A 15,844-nucleotide genomic window follows, 5' to 3' on the forward strand; every position below is an offset into this window, starting at 1 on the left:
CCATCTTCCTGTTCCTTTTCTTTGTTTTGAGTTCTGCTGAGGTTTGGTCTGTTGCTATGCATTGTAATACTTGTCACTGGTCCCCAAGGTCTGGTTGCCCTCTGGGACTAGAGAATCCTCACCTACACAAAGTGATGCCCTGTTTCCCTGCTCCTTAATTTAAAACTATTGGGTGAATAAAGATGTCGGCAGCCTATAGCAGGGCAGAAGAGAGGTAGGTGACGTTTTTGGTTCCCAGGCTTGGGATCTGAGGCAGGAGGATCGTGAGGAGAGAAGAGAGAGATGGTAGAGAGAGAAGACGCCATTGTGTTGGGGAATCATGAAAATATGGCCATGAGGGCTGGGCCAATTGGAGTAAGAGCAGCCTAGATGGAACATGGCAAATTATATCTTGATAGGGAAGTAGGCAAAAATGGCTTAGAGGGTCGACATCTGCCCAGCTCTAGGGCTATAAAGGCTTATTATAAATATAAAAGGTTGTGCATCTTTTATCTGGGAACTGAATGATTGAGATTATTTACATACAGCTATAAATGTGAATAAAAACAGCGAACGTGGCTGTGCCACAGCCTAGACGCTGTGCTTTCTCAAAAATTTCTTCATCAGGCACATTAGTCCACTGCCTATGAACACAGCCTCATTCATCGTTACCGGAGACAGGCTGGGCAGAGCGAGATTCTTCGTCAGAATGTCTGAATGGGCTGTATCCCAGTCCCCAAGAGTCATTGTACCCCGAAAGCCCTCGAGCCTGACCTTCTCTGTCTGGATGCAAACATGTGGGTCTGGCAGGGAGACATTTACGTTCAGTCTTTGACAGAAGTTTTCATTTCTGCTCAGAATGGTGAGGTTTTGTTTGTTTTGCAGTTCTTTGTTTTTGTTTTTGTTTTTTCTGGAGAGGACGGAGTGCTGTCATCTAGATAACATTTTCAAAGCTTAATGACCTTGGCACGAGTGGCATGGCAGGCAGGGAGCTGGGACTCTTCTCCTGCAGGCAGACATGAAGAAAAACACTGAACATGGGCAGAGTTCTGGATCTCTCACAGAAGACTGTTTGGGGATAACCTACCCCCCCCCCCCACACACACACAAGACATCAGCTGGCTATGAAGGTGTGTGCCCCCCCTTCCCCAATCCTCAACTGTTAATTGCTCTGCAGAGTGGTGCCAGGCTGGCAGGATATGTAAAAGTTTGCAGCTTCTTTACCTGCCGGCAAAGAGAGGCAAGCTGCTGTCGGGCGGGCGGGCGGGCGGGCAGAATATCTCCGACTATGCTAATAGCATTGTTGCTCTAGATACAAGCTGAGGAATAAAGAGCTGGAGGCTGGAGCTAGGGCAGAGGGATGGGAGCAGGTCAGAAACAGGTCAGGGAAGTAGAGCGAAGTGAGAAAGAGAGAGTCACATGGAAGGTGGGTTGATCTGATGGGCTAGCTGAGGAACTGCCCCAGTAAACAGGCTAACAGCCTTATACTATGCAGATGTATTTATTATTAAACCCCAAGTGGGACCCCAAAAGCCCACCCTGCCACCTGTGATAACTGTTTCATCCCAGACGCTCTTTCTAAAGGTGCCCAACCCATAGTTCCTCCATGCAAGGGCCTCCGGTTTACTTTTAGCTTAGAGAGATTATTCTCCAAGTGAAATGTTTTTTTGTTTTTTGTTTGTTTGTTGTTTTGTTTTGTTTTGTTTGTTTGTTTTTATCTTTCTCCATCCTTAGCAAGCCATGCAGTCTTAGAGTTAATTCACAAGTGTGTCTTCCACTAAGGAAATCATCTCCAGCATCATTATCATTTTGATTGTTTTGGAGAGGAAAGGAAAACAGAGAAGAAGGCATTGTTCCAGCAGAGTACAAGCTGCGGACATTTCACCACAACTGCAGTTTAAGAGGAAGGCTGCAAAGCAGATGTTCTATAGCCAGAGCAAGCAAATCTCCCTCCTCAGGTTACCAGCGGCTCTTGAGTGTTGGGAGTTGCCACAAAGGGAGTCGCCATCCATGACATAGCACAAACTCTTTTCCTCATCCATGACCTTAGACAGAACCCTTCTGATTTTCTTTATCATTCCAATCTAGAATCCCTTCCCTACTCTGTTTTTATCTTTTGCCTATATTTTTTGGGTAGCCTCAAACAAAGTCATGAAAAACTATCCTGAAGACATGCTCAAATCTCAATGGCCATATCTCTGGCATCACAGGCAGGGAGCGAGAACTCTCCACATGAAGGCAGACATGAGGAGCCAGCAGGGGTCTGTTTTAATCCCTTGAGAATCCCTTGGTCTAAGAAATCTGAGCCCCAGCATGATCCAGGGAAAGGGGTTGGCAAGTAAGATGATGCTCAGCTGGACAGCTTCTTACCACTTTGGGGATCTGCACAGTGGAATAAAATGTGTTTGGTGCATCTTCTTCTGGTCTTCTTTTCTATTAACAAACACAAAACAGTCATGTAGACAAGACCAGGGAGACAACCCAAAGAAAGCAAAGTATAAGAAAGACAAGGTGGAGAGAAGAAAAAGAAGGTTCTAGAATAGGTGAGGGCAGTAGAAGTTCTCTTGTTTCATTTCTGCTATAAAGATGTATATTAATCACTTTTAAAGAGTACCATTGCTTTTTATTCATATATTTGCTAGATTTGCTCTTCTGTATTATTTTCTGTATTATGTTTCAATGGATTTCAAAATATGTTGTGATATGTCTCATGAACTGTGAGTGTCCTAAGGTGGCTAAAGGCTGACGTGAAATTATAGTGCTAGTGTTGCAAATGGACTCTATCCAATAGTTGAAGGGCTCCTGGAGAAAGAGTAAGGATGCCCAGTGAACTGAAAATGGAGCATCACGGAGGACAAAAACATTATCAGAGATAAACATCCTGAGTTAGTTTAAGTCTGTTCCGGCCATGCAGAGCAGCCTTGCAGTCCCTCCAGGATGTAACCTGAACAAGAGAAGAGGGAGTGGGTGACAGAAAGAGACAGCTGTGACTTCAGAAATTGACTAGGCTACACACCAGGCCCACCTGGCACCTCCCACCTCCTGTGAGGAATTAAAGACTGCCATCATAAACTGTGAAAAGGAAAAGATGACTCATGTAACTGCTCGCATAAGTGTTACAGGTTTGGGTCAGAGTCAGGTGTTCTAGGCTGCAACTTCTGTGTAGACAAGAATTAAGGTGTGTGTGGGGCGGGGGAGGCAGGCTGACTGAAGGTTTAGGACTATACATCTTAATCCCCTTCTGCTCTCCATACTATCTGAGCCTGTAGGGAGAAGTCTCAAGCGAAGCAGGGAAGGCCTTAGAGAGGTGGAACTGGTCACAGAAAAAAAAAATTGGACAAGGACTCACTTCCATGTAAGGGATTGTGTCATAGTCTGCGTTCTCCTCTAAGTGAGGGCACAAGTCGGGCATTTCCTGGTGCCTGTCCACTCTCTTCTTGTCTTCCTCACATCCTGAAACCAGGTTGAGAGAATCAAAGGCCGCCTCTCTTATACCACCATCTCCCCTGGCCCTGGATGGTCCTACTCAGGGTGCCTAACCATCCTACTCATTGTGAAATGGCAATGCTTTTGAGAACAGGGCACTTCCAGTGGTAAAATGCAGGAAGTTCTTGACAAATCAGGCCAAGTTAGTCATTGTGTCATGTCACCTCTTTTTTTTTTTTTTTTTGGTTTTTCGAGACAGGGTTTCTCCGTGTAGCCCTGGCTGTCCTGGCACTCACTTTGTAGACCAGGCTGGCCTCGAACTCAGAAATCCGCTTGCCTCTGCCTCCCGAGTGCTGGGATTAAAGGCGTGCGCCACCACGCCCAGCTGTCATGTCACTTCTTGACCTCGAGATCCAGGTAGCCAAAGTGGGAAGCAGAGGAGGTCAGGAATGCTCTAGAATGTCTCTGACAGAGGAAGATGATCTATCTCCAAGTCTGCATTTGTACTTCTCTCTAGCCCACCCTCCACTCTCCCGTGGAGAGTACCAGTGCGGAGGGAAGAAACAAACGAGGGCGTTGGGACACAGTGTGGGGGCACACTGTAGAGAGTTAGAAAAAGGTGTATCCAAGAGGAATATGTCTAGCCTGAGGTGAAGAGATAGGGGGTCTTGGTGCTGATTGAGTAGAGAAGACAGGCTGGTTGGAGCACTGGCAGGGATGGGGACAGGAAGGGCTGGGAGACCATTGTCTGCCAGGCAGGAACAGAATGAGAATCAGCCATGTAGGTAGGATCTGTGTCATCAGAAAGGCCACATCTCTATGTCCTTCTGAGAAAAGGACAGAAGGGGGCACCTTCTCTCCTTCAGGAGAGAAAGCAAGGAATGCCCTCTCTAGTTTGGAGCTAAGGCATACAGCTGACTGTGCTCTTCTCTTTGTGTATATGTACATGTGTGTGTTCATATTCATGTGTGTATGTGTGTGTGTGCACTCGTGGGTATGAGTGCATGTGCACTGTTGGAAGGCCAGAGGTCAACCTTGGGTGTTGCTCCTCAGGCATGGCCCACCTTGTTTTATAAGACAGGTTCTCTTGCTCACTTGAACTAACTAGTTAGGCTAGGACAGTTGGCCAGTTAGCTCCAGGGATGCACCTATGTCTACTTCCCCAGTGCTGGGATTATTAGTGCATTCTGCCACATTGGAATTTTTTTTTAAGGTGAGTTCTGGGATTTGAACTCAGGTCCTTAAACTTGTATGGCAAGCACTTTATTGAATGAGCTATCTTTCCAGCCATTGACTCTGCACTTCTTAAGAGAAGAGGCCACTCCCTCTTATCTTTATATTTAATACTAAATTAACATGAAATCTTATACACAGATATAATATATTGCTTGAAGGATAAAAGGGAGAAAATATATGAAGACAAAAGAATTCATGTTTTACCTTCTCCTTTCTTTATCCACTTAATATGAAGAATAATCAGCAAGACAGCAAATAGGATGAGCACTGCTAAGATGCACGGGATGTATAGGATGCCCCTGGGTGAAGTTAGATCCGTGGCAGCATCTTTAAAGGGAAAATGAGTAGTAGAGGCATGAGGAGGGTGGCTGTGTGTGTGGTGGAGCTACCTAGGGAAGAGAATCTAACTTCCACTTCCCTCCCACCCTGGTGGTTTCTCAGAAGCCTTTAGTCGGCACAGCCTGTTTCCATAGGAACTGGGAGCTAAAGAAGGCTATCATTTCTTCAACCAGAGGCTCCTGGCAAAAGGAGACTGTCACCTTCACAGAGCTTCTGGGGAAAGACGGGGGTTGAGAAACTGTTGCTGACTGGATTCCTGGCCATGCATATTAAGGCCTGGTCTTTCTCTCCTGATCTCCAGGCGATGGGGAGGGTGGCACCATCATGAAACTGATTGTCCCCCTGCCCCACAGCTTTCCAGCTGTAGGTCACATTCTCCCCGTCCTGATCCGTGGAACATGTCAGATTGATTATGCAGGTGCCGTTCTTGTTGCTTTGCTGATCCATAGTGACCTTGGGCCTTGACAAATGCTCTGTGAAAGAGAAGGAATAACAAAGGACTGAAGTTAGTACTGAACTCTGCGTTCTCGGAGTTGAGTTAACCTTCCACATCCAGGACCTGAATCTCCCTGGGGAGTCCACGAAGGGTAGGGAAGCAACAAATCAGAGTAAAATGCCTTATTCTTTTGTTTCTTTGTTTTTGATTTGTTTTAATTGTTTGTTTTCACGGTGTGTGTGTGTGTGTGTGTGTGTGTAGTCCTATAGTTCTGGCTGTCCTGGAAGTGTATTGTCTAGACCAGGCTGGCCTCAAACTCACAGAGATCCACCTGCCTCTGCCTCCCTGAGTGCTAGGATGAAAGGCATGCATTTCCCCCTCCCTTGCAAAATATTATTATCTTATTATTATGTGGGAAAGTCTGCTTGGCTCTTCTCTACATAGCAAGAGTAACACCAGCTATTACAGCAGAAATAACCAGGAACTGACAGCCACTAAGCCTAGCTTCAGGGCAAGCACTGTGCTTATTTGCATTTTAGATGTTGTCTGTCTTTACCCAGGGGCTTCTTATCACTTGTCACCTGATTTTCTTGAACACATTTTCCCTTCTCCTCTCCAGGAGAGAATAATACCAGAGTAACACTTTTCCCTACCATCTTGCTCCCATTCCTTTATGCTCGGAGGATCAGCAAACAATTTATTAGTGAGATGAGAGTGGCATTCATTGTCTACCCTAGAGCTTGGTCCATTAAATATTTTTGCTCAAATACCTTTTTCCTCTTCAACCCCCTCCCCCAGCTAGACTGCCTGCAGATTATCTACAGATTTCTGTTGGTTCCTACAGTGTCTCTCTGGGCCATAAACCCGGATTAAGGTGTATTGCCTACTTCCAGCAAGCAAATCTTGGGTTCCTTCTCTTAGTTTCTCTGATACTGTAAGTCAGTGCACAAGACATCTAACTCTTCTGGTAGATAGCTGAGTGACTGTTTTGTAAGTGTAAGTTCCCTGAGTGGTTGTTCCTTCCCCCTTCCCTCCCTCTTCACCTTTCTCTTTCTGTTGCCCAGGCTAGCTTCTGAATCCTGAGTCCAAGCAGTTCTCCTGCCCCAACCTCCAGATTAGCTATAACTACAGGCATGAGCCAAAGTACCTGCATCTTACCTTATTTTTGTGTCTATTTCGCAATTGCTCAGAGTCTATAGGGGAAGGCATATAGTAAATTTGTATCTAATAATCTTATTAAGGTAGGCATCATTATCTTCTTCCATATATGGAAACTAAGACTTAAAGAAAGCAACCTGGCTAAAGCCATGCACTTAGTAATTAGCCAACCCTTGACTTCTATCTCTGTGATAGCCATTTTGTTGCTGCTGTAGTTGAGACAGGGTTTCTCAATGTAGCTCTAGCTGTCCTGGAATTTAGAGATCTGCCTGCCTCTGCCTCCTGAGTGCTGGGATTAAAGGGGCATGCCACCACCACCTGGCTGAAAGTCAGTTCTTAGGTTACCCATTGTCTATACTGCACAGCCTCTTATGGAATCTCAAAGTATGCAGAGACCTTATGGGCCAGTTCTATGTCATCCATTTGGGAGTCCTCTGCCCCGTGATCCTTGCTGTGTGATCACCAATCTTGACTTGATTCTCTCTGGTTTCAGGATGCTCATTACATCCATTTGCCAGCGATCTACCATCAGAGGTAAACATGCTTACCATAGACATGCAGCACATACTCCTGGATTAAGGAAGCCGAACTTGATGTACTGTAAATCTCTGCACGGTAGGCGCCAGAGTCATTCTTCTTCAATTGGCTGAGCTTCATGGAGTAGAGTCCATCTGGAAAGACTATCCTTTCTTTGTTACTACTTTGTGATGTAACGCCATCTTTTTTTACCATGGCAAGAAAGAATGTGTTGAATGTCCATACAACATAGTCAATCTTTATTTCAGTGATATTCAGAGTGAATGTCACAGATCCTTCAAGGGCCCCGGCCACCTTCTTCAGAGTTCCAGAAGCTGCTGTGACTGCAGACACAGAAACCATAATGTCAGTTCTTGCCACAAATTACTTATGTCCTTTGGGACCTTGGAAAATCCTGAGAAATATCTAAGTTCAATACAAGCAGAACCCCATCCACACAAAAGCGTTGAGATCAGAACCTGCCAGACTGATACTGCATCACAGTCTCAGATACCCCCATCCCCCAAGCTCTTTGGTAATTTTGAAAGCCCAGCTCCATCCTTGATAGGTTCCTGTGTGGGAACAACAAAGGAAGTTTCTATCTGGGTCTCTTAGGACTGCAAAATTGCTCCAGAGACAGCTCTGCCTGAAGATGATAAGCTAGGCTGCCCAGCCTGGGGCCAGTGGTTCACAAGCATGAATCAGGGCAATGGGAGGAAAACAGAATGTTTGTAGTAATAGCAATAGCTGACATGTTTTGGGGCGAGTTTTCTTCCTAGTTTATGATGTATTAGTGGACTCAGGGTCATCCCTGTAAGAAGTTTTCACCTACCTGCATTCTAACATGTTCGTGTAGGAAGAAGGAAAACCGTGAGTCTGACTATTGTGGTGCTCACCTTGCATACGAGGGGAGTGTTGTTCCATGTTCCACCTTTCCAGTGAGTTATGAGAATTCCATTGGTCAGACGAAACACGGAAGGCTAGACTGCATTTACCCTGTGCCACCATCAAGTGCTGGGCTTGCAGGAATTTCATAGGCACAGCTCAGGGGGTGAAAGAATATAGCGTAGGATGTGGACCTCAGCACGGATGAAAAACGAGGCAGGCTCAGGCTGACCAGTTGCCATGTAGTCAGGAACGAAGGGGGCCTGCAGGCCAAGGACAAGCCCAGGGTGGGAGGAGGGGTAGTGTGGGGAGGGGGTTCGGGTTAGCTCATTAGCAATTGTCCTTAGCTTAGCAGTGATTGTCTGGGAGCATGGAGGGGCCTTCTGCTCTGCGGGAGACTTAGACAGTGGGGCTCTGTAGAAGGCTCCCCCTTGCTCTCTATAGTGGTTCTTGATGAGAGGGAGGATGTATGCTTATCTATACTGTTTATTGACTGTTCATCATGGAAAATGGGTGTCTACCACTTCCTCAGGGTGGACCAGAGATTAAATACCTTTTGCAGGAAGGAATGTCCTGGAAGGGAAGTTGATTGGCTAAGCCCTCAGGACCCGTTCAGATATCTCATTAGCAGGGAGAACGCTGTTCTGATCTACATAACCGTTGGTCACAATCCTACGTAGGGAGAGTGGCCATGTGCTCCAGGGTCAGGAATCTTGGTAGGGAGCAAGGAGACGCCTTGTCCTCAGATGGGTGCTGGGGTCTCTGAACTTACTCAACCTTAACCAAGATTCCTGGCTCAGTCCACTGCCCCACGGGGGAGCACCACTTGTGGTGCTCCCCTCCGCATGTTAGAGATTACAGTATGGCTTTCATTTCACAAGAAAGTCTTGTTTCTGTTTCACCACAGTTACCTCACCATGTAGAGTATGACTCTGAAGCAATTTTCCCTGGTTATGTGACTCCATCATGAGAGAATGAACTCTTGGTGGAACTTCCAGAAGAAACTAAGTCTTTCCAGTGATGGTGACTGGGTGGTTGTGTATACAAGTTTAATGAACAAAATCTGGGGCTCACGAAAGTCCTTTCAATTGGGGCCAACAATTTAAAGCATGCCCTGTGACCTTCTTTAGCTGTTACAGTTGTTAGAAGAAGAACTTTTATACCTGCATCTTATAGATCAAGACCTACTTACTCTCTTAATTACAGGTCTGGATGGGGGAGGGGGATCTACAAACTTTTTGCTAAGATAATATTCAAAAGTACTTGCTTCTCTTCCTGGAACAAATTTCTATTTTCAAACATGTTCCCTTCTAATTTATCAGCCAGCACACAGATATACTTTGGATTCCTCCAATATTTTCAAATGATCTAGTGAATGAGTTTTTAGGACACTCCCTACTTCCATAACTGGAAGGCCAGGAGGTTTTAAGCCACATTTACTTTAGTTAACTCAAGATATGTAAAAATAGTATGAGGAAAAGTTACAGATAAAAATCTAATTTATTCTGTTTCTTCTTTTCTTTTAACCAATTGATGAGCTCATTGTTTTCATTTCAACAACAGAGACAGGAAGGGTAAATATTTTGAAGTCAGCTGATGATTGGGTATCACTTGTGCCCCATGTGGGTCCAATTCCTAAACCTTCAAGTAACTTAATTTTCACACGAGTATTGGGGGAATATATTTGTGGTATATATTAATCCTTTTCTGAAGCAGTAACAAAATATGTGAGGCTGAATAGTTATAAGGGAAAGAGGTTTACTTAATTTACAGTTTGGGAGGTTGAAACTCTGAGTATACAATGCCATGCGTGAAGCCTCTGATGAAGACTCTCTTGGTTGGGTCACAAGATGGTAGAGAAACAGAAAGAGAAGCAGTGTGGACGGGGCCAAGAACAGAAAGGTTTCATTATAACAAATCTGCTCTCAGGACACTTACTGCCAGGAGGCAGCGGTGATTCTCTCTCAGCCTGGTATCCTTGTCACCTTCTGGGAGGCCTCATCTGTTGAAGGTCTTATCACCTCTACTTCTCCACAGTGGTGACTTAGATGCTGGTATCAAACCCATGGGCGGGGCAAACCACATTCAAGGCAGAGCAATGTGGTTAAGTGGCAGGGCTGTGACAATGCGGCTTCAGTGTGTTAGTTAGCATGTGTGCAGGCAAGTAAGCCAAGGGGAAGGCCTCTGTTCTCTCTCTCCCACTGTGGGTCTCTATTTTCTCAGGATTAATGTCATCACAGATGTGAGTAGTGTGGCGTAGGTGTGAAGAAACAGCTGAGATTCACTGAGCCTTGTTGGAATTGAAGTGGAGAATGACATGGGGCAGAGTTCTCCTCTTCTTTTTTCTTTTCTTTTTAAAAAGCAGGGTCTTATGTGGTACAAACAGGCTTCAAACTTGCTATACAATTAAGCGACCAATGATGGCCTTGAATTCCTTTTTCTTTTTTTTAATAAAAAAAATTTTTAGGTTTTTAAAATTTGATTTGATGTAGATGAGTGTTTTGCCTGAATGTATGTATATCATGCGTGTGCCTGGTGCCTGCCAAAGTCAGAAGTGGGCATTAGATCTCCTGGAACTGTTTAGGAGCCACCATGGGGGTCCTGGGAATGAAACCCAAGTCCTCTGCAAGCGCCGTGAGTGCTCTCAACCATTGAGCCATCTCTCCAGTGCCATGGCCTTAAACTCTTGATCCTCCTGCCCCTCTTCTATCTTAAGTGTATCTTCAGGATGGACAAAGAAGCTAACTGAAGAAAATCACTCCCTGCCATTTCCCAAACAATGAACAAAGGGCAGGGCTGGTAAATTCCAACCAGTTTGGTTTTATTATCCTTGTTGGCTGGGAAAGGGGATCTAGGAACCACAGACATTTAAAAATAATGTCCTAAAATGAACTGAAACTGAGTTTTTGTGTTAGCGTTACCACGTCTAGGTATGACTACAGTTTGCCAGTATCTAAGTAGATGTGTTTGCTATGCCAGGCATTCTTTTTGATTATTTTATTTATTTACATGTCAAATGTTGCCCCCCTTCCCAGCCCCCCTGCAAACTCCATCCTATCCCCCACCTCCTTTGCCTCTAAGAGGGTACTATCCCCCCACCCCCACCCCCACCCACTCCTGCCTCTCTCCTTTAGCATTCCCCTTTGATGGGGCATCAAACCTCCACAGGGCCAAGTGCCTCCCCTCCCATTGATGCCATGGATCCACCCATATATACTCTTTGGTTGCTGGTTTATTCCCAGGGAGCTCTGAGGGGTCCAGTTAGTTGATATTGTTGTTCTTCCTATGGGGTTGCAGTCCCCTTCAGCTCCTTCAGCCCTTCCCTAGCTCTTCCATTGGGTTCCTGGGCTCAGTCCAGTGGTTGGCTGTGAGTGTCTGCATACAGGTGCTTGTATGCCAGGCCTTTTTTGTTTTTTTAGCTAAAATCAGAACTGAAGGTTTGGGCAAGATGGTCGTGATTCTTGCATTCACAAAGTTGTGAGAAACAGACAATTGAGCAACTACATGTGCTACACGAGAAGGGAAGCAATGAGCACTTGCTCATTGTGAGGAGGATCCCATGGGAGGGCTAAACCTGACCTGTGCAATCACAAGGCTCTAGAGACTAGACTCACAAGCACTCCCAACCTTTGGACACAGCACCTTGACTCTCTTCTGAAAAATTGGCCCTTGAGAACTGCAAAGTGAAGCTACTAATCAAATCACACAATGTTGTAAGTACGTTTCCAGTTTTGGGCCGGGCCATGTTTTCTTGGCTGGGCATGTTTGTTAGACGAGTATGGCCACTAGTACCTTCTGAAGATCTGGGTCCCGGAGACTAACCAACCTCCCTCAGATGTCACGTTCCCACATGCCAAGAGAAAAGGGTGTAGCTTGTTTTCTCTGTGTCCACTTCATCTCTCTCTTGTTACCCAGTAGCCAAGAGGTTTAAGTCTGACAGCGCTCAGCTTAAGGGATTGCCTTAGAGTTGTCACGTGACTTAGAATGGTCCTATCTGAGAGAAGCCTGGGGCTTCAGCTTTAAGGCCAAGATTATGATATAAAGCTGTAGGAAAATACAAAACCCACTGGACAAGTAACCAGGCTTCTTCTTTTTCTTGATCCGTGTGTGTGTGTGTGTGTGTGTGTGTGTGTGTGTGTGTACATGAATGCATGATATGTGTGTTGTGGAAGCCATAAAAGAACTCTGGAGTCAGATGTCTCCTTTCACATTTATGTGGGTTGTGGGATTTGAATTCAGGTTGTCAGACTTGGGTGGTAAGTGCCTTTATCTGACAAGCCCCTTAGTTCATTTCTTTTCTTATTTTATTTTTATTTTATGTTCACTGCTGTTTTGCCTGCATGTATATCTGTGTGAAGGCATCAAAACCTCTGGAAGTGGAGTTACACACAGATGTGAGCTGGCATGTGGTTGTTAGGAATTGAACCCGGGTCCTCTGGAAGAGCAGTCAGTGTTCTTAACCCCTGAGCCATCTCTCCAGTCTTTGGTTTACTTTCTTTTAATTTCATGCTATTTTTGTGCTTCAGCTTCTCTGTCTATCTGAAATAAATCTCACTGAAAACCTTGTTCAAAGCCATACCTCTGGAATACCTTGACATAAGTCTTCCTTCATTTTCATCTTAACTTTTCATTTATAAACAAGGATACTAGGGCTGAGTGACTTTTCCAAGGCCACCAAAATGGCAGAGGTGTAGCTCAGTGGTAGAATTCCTGGTGGATGCCCATGAGGCCCAGCGTTTGTCTCTCAGTTTGAGAGATGAGGGTGCTGTGATCCTCCATCTCAGAGGCCTGTGTTTTGATTTTTTTTCACTTACTATTTTGAGTTTCAGTTCTCCAAAACCTTATAGGAAGAAAACTACCTTCATGTCCTAGGAATTCGGAGAAGTTGAAGAGCGAATGTGGATCTGAAAATGTTTTGACAAATACAGAGCAGCCTGACAGCAAGTGGGGAGGCAGGAGCCAAGGGCAGAGGGTGCTTTGAGAAGGCTTTCAGTCTTTCTACTTTCACATCTGCAACATGTGAGAGAAGTAGTTCCCCAAACAGGAATGGACAACTTCTTAGTGAGCCAGAGCCTCGAGCACCACAGCAGTCCACCTGGACCATCTGTCTGCCTCTGCCTTTGTCTCTCATGTGAATGAACATCATCACCTCTGAGAAATACCCCAGAGTGGAATGAGACTGCATCTCTCTCTCTTGTCAGCTCCCTTTCATCTTTTCACTCCTCCCTCTTGTTACATTCTCCCAGAAAGATCAAAGGTAACAGTAGCTACAAACTCAGAATGGAACCCCAGGAGGAAGACACAGGGGAGGGGACTTAGGGTCCAGAGCTCAACTGCTTGCCAGCCCAGTCCTACAAATTCTACAAATGCACCACCACATCAAAGCTTCCCTCCTCAAGGAAATCAAGAACAGAACATCTCAGAATGGGGAGGAATCTTCAGGTGGTAATAATTAGTCCAGTTCCATTCTATTGCTCTGACAGGGAGACTGGCATCTAGAGACTTAGGGTGACATGGGAGGCCATGTCCTAAATTTGTCCTCAAAAGGAGGGAAAGCTAAAAGACAGAGAGACTCTGAAGTCCAGGGAAGCATTCACATTCTCCACTTAACTCACAACAGATCAGGATCAGACCGGAGAGCGAGCGTAGCACACAGGTCTCCTGAAACCCAGCCCACAACCTCTCAATCACTCCTTCCCTGAGTGGACGCTAAAGGTGAGATTTTCCCTATGCCTCTTGCTACAGTTAGGGTTTCAAGATCTCAGTCTTTCTGGGGAGCTCAGGGGGAGGTTTAAATCTGGCTTTGGGACTCTCTCACTTACAGAGAGGCTTCGACCACACATAGAATCACTTACACATTTGTTTTTGTTTGTAAGTGAGAAGTACTGCCCACATAGGAAAAAAAGTGGTTTGAAATGTATTGTCCTTTAGCTAACATCTCCTTTTCTAACATCCCCTGAAAACTGCATTGTAAATGGGGTACATACAACGGAGCTCACATATTTACCAATCCATCACACCCCTTGGCCAACACAGCCAGCCTGCCTCATTCTGGTTGAGTCACTGTGCCTCTTGTTGGTCCTCCACTCCCTTCTCTGCACTGCTTTTGGTTCTTTGCAGTGGTCCTCCACATCCCCCCCCACCCCACACTCATCTTTGTTTTCCTTGAAACCATTGTATTTCTCAGTCATAAAACACTCAGAGGAACAGACTGCTGGACCCCTTATCCTGATGAGAACATGAAGGCTGCGGGAGCTACCCCCCTTATAGACCATTGTGCTACATTTATTTCAGGTGAGCACCTGGGCTTTGCAAAGCCCTGGCATGCCCTCCCCTACCTCCCCTGTAAGTTCTAATTCTGACCATCATTTCCGTTCAGGGAGAAATTTTAGAAACAAGACTGTTTTTTGGACAAGCTACATAGGCCAGGTGCTTCCTAACAATGCAAAGCTTCGATGAATTCAAGGAGGAGCGTCAGTCTGTAGATTTGAATCAGAATGGTCTGCTATGGCGACCAAAGGATTGAAAATGCTATGTGGCTTGGGAGCAAGTTATTTCAGGTAGGCTTAGTATATACAGATATGACAGGTCCTGTGTGGGGAGAGAGAGAGAGACAGACAGACAGAGAGAGACACAGAGAGAAGAAAGAGATAGACAGAGACACAGACACAGACACAGAGACAGAGAGACACACAGAGAGAGACAGAGAAAGAGACACAGAGAGAAGCAGAGAGAGACAGAGAAAGAGAGAGACACAGAGAGAAGCAGAGAGAGACAGAGAGACACAGAGACAGACAGAGAGACAGAGAGAGACAGAGAAACAGCACATGTTCATAGCCATTACTCCTTGTGTGAGAGAACACTAAGTAAAGTCTTTCATGACTGTCATGCCTATAACAGGGTCATCATGTTCCCCAGTCTTTTATAGGAGTAAACACAGAGTACCCATAATTAATTAGTTTTCTAAATGGAGGCAGATTGAGATGCTTGGGTTAAGAGAATAAATTCAAATAGTTCCTTCCATCGACCTTATTCTTATACATAATCATCAAATCTATTTAGAGACATTTAATTAAAGTATATCTATGAACAACACACAGGTGTATAACTTTACTCCTAAATTTGTCCTCAAAAAGGAGGGAAAGCTAAAAGACAGAGAGACTCTGAAGTCCAGGGAAGCATTCACATTCTCCACTTAACTCACAACAGATCAGGATCAGACCAGAGAGCGAGCGTAGCACACAGGTCTCCTGAAACCCAGCCCACAACCTCTCAATCACTCCTTCCCTGAGTGGTCAGAAGAGACTTAGTTCCAAGAGCTGTTTCTTATCTTCTCCGTCCAGGTATCAGTGATTAGTTAAAAGGATGAGGAAGTCAGGAGAACCTGGTAAGGTATGGTTAGACTCACCTGTTAGCTGACAGAGGACAGAGGTAAAGATGATGTACGTTGAGAAACGAGCCATAGCGTTTTCAGGTCGTCAGTCAGTAAAAGTGAACAGAAGGCAGTCTGGTAGTCTTAGCTCTCTGGTCCTCAGCTGGGATTAAGTAGGAGGAGTCATGTTACCGTGAGTCATCTCACGTTTTTTATGTCACGGTGATAAGATTTCCAAAAGGAAGGAAAGAATGACTGCTAAGAATTTTACTTTCTATTACAGATGAAGAATCACACGCACTTTGTAGGATTTTTTTTTTTAAACAGCAGTTTGCCTTCTTTACTTTTCACCTGTTACTTCTAGACTCAGAAACAGGAAATAGGTTAGATGGGGGCAGGGAGGGCAGAAGGGAGAAAATAGTATTTAATATGCTTTTCTAAATGCCAGGTGTTATGCTGAGTGTATATATTTACATTGTCTTATTTATTCTTCACAT

At 45.1% G+C, this 15,844-nt stretch overlaps 1 protein-coding gene across 2 annotated transcripts; it reads right to left on the bottom strand.

Annotated features, from left to right (window-relative positions):
• Nucleotides 1-545: 545 nt before the first annotated feature.
• On the bottom strand, nt 546-15,471 carry Slamf7 (SLAM family member 7). Of its 2 annotated transcripts, XM_029479565.2 has the most exons (7): nt 15,384-15,471; nt 7,123-7,434; nt 5,181-5,453; nt 4,846-4,968; nt 3,329-3,432; nt 2,350-2,412; nt 546-985 (listed from the first exon to the last, which is right to left on the bottom strand). In XM_029479565.2, exons 1-7 carry the CDS (start codon nt 15,436-15,438, stop codon nt 914-916), a joined length of 1,002 nt encoding a protein of 333 aa, XP_029335425.1. In that variant the 5' UTR covers nt 15,439-15,471; the 3' UTR covers nt 546-913. The 2 variants fall into 2 exon arrangements, with proteins under 2 accessions (XP_029335425.1, XP_021023829.1); XM_021168170.2 differs by lacking the exon at nt 3,329-3,432.
• Nucleotides 15,472-15,844: the final 373 nt, after the last annotated feature.

This window comes from Mus caroli, unplaced genomic scaffold (assembly GCF_978045245.1).
Source record: "Mus caroli unplaced genomic scaffold, Mus_caroli_1 scaffold_1, whole genome shotgun sequence".
In the NCBI taxonomy this organism is placed as follows: Eukaryota; Metazoa; Chordata; class Mammalia; order Rodentia; family Muridae; genus Mus; species Mus caroli.

What these genes read in the sequence shown, in the direction of transcription:
- Slamf7 (XM_029479565.2), bottom strand. Translation starts at nt 15,438, where the DNA reads ATGGCTCGTTTCTCAACGTACATCATCTTTACCTCTGTCCTCTGTCAG. An exon ending in GTATGTGCTGCATGTCTATG is followed by an intron (nt 5,454 to 7,122) that starts GTAAGCATGTTT and finishes TCTCTTTCACAG; the next exon opens with AGCATTTGTCAAGGCCCAAG. An exon ending in GTGGATAAAGAAAGGAGAAG is followed by an intron (nt 3,433 to 4,845) that starts GTAAAACATGAA and finishes ACCTGGTTTCAG; the next exon opens with GATGTGAGGAAGACAAGAAG.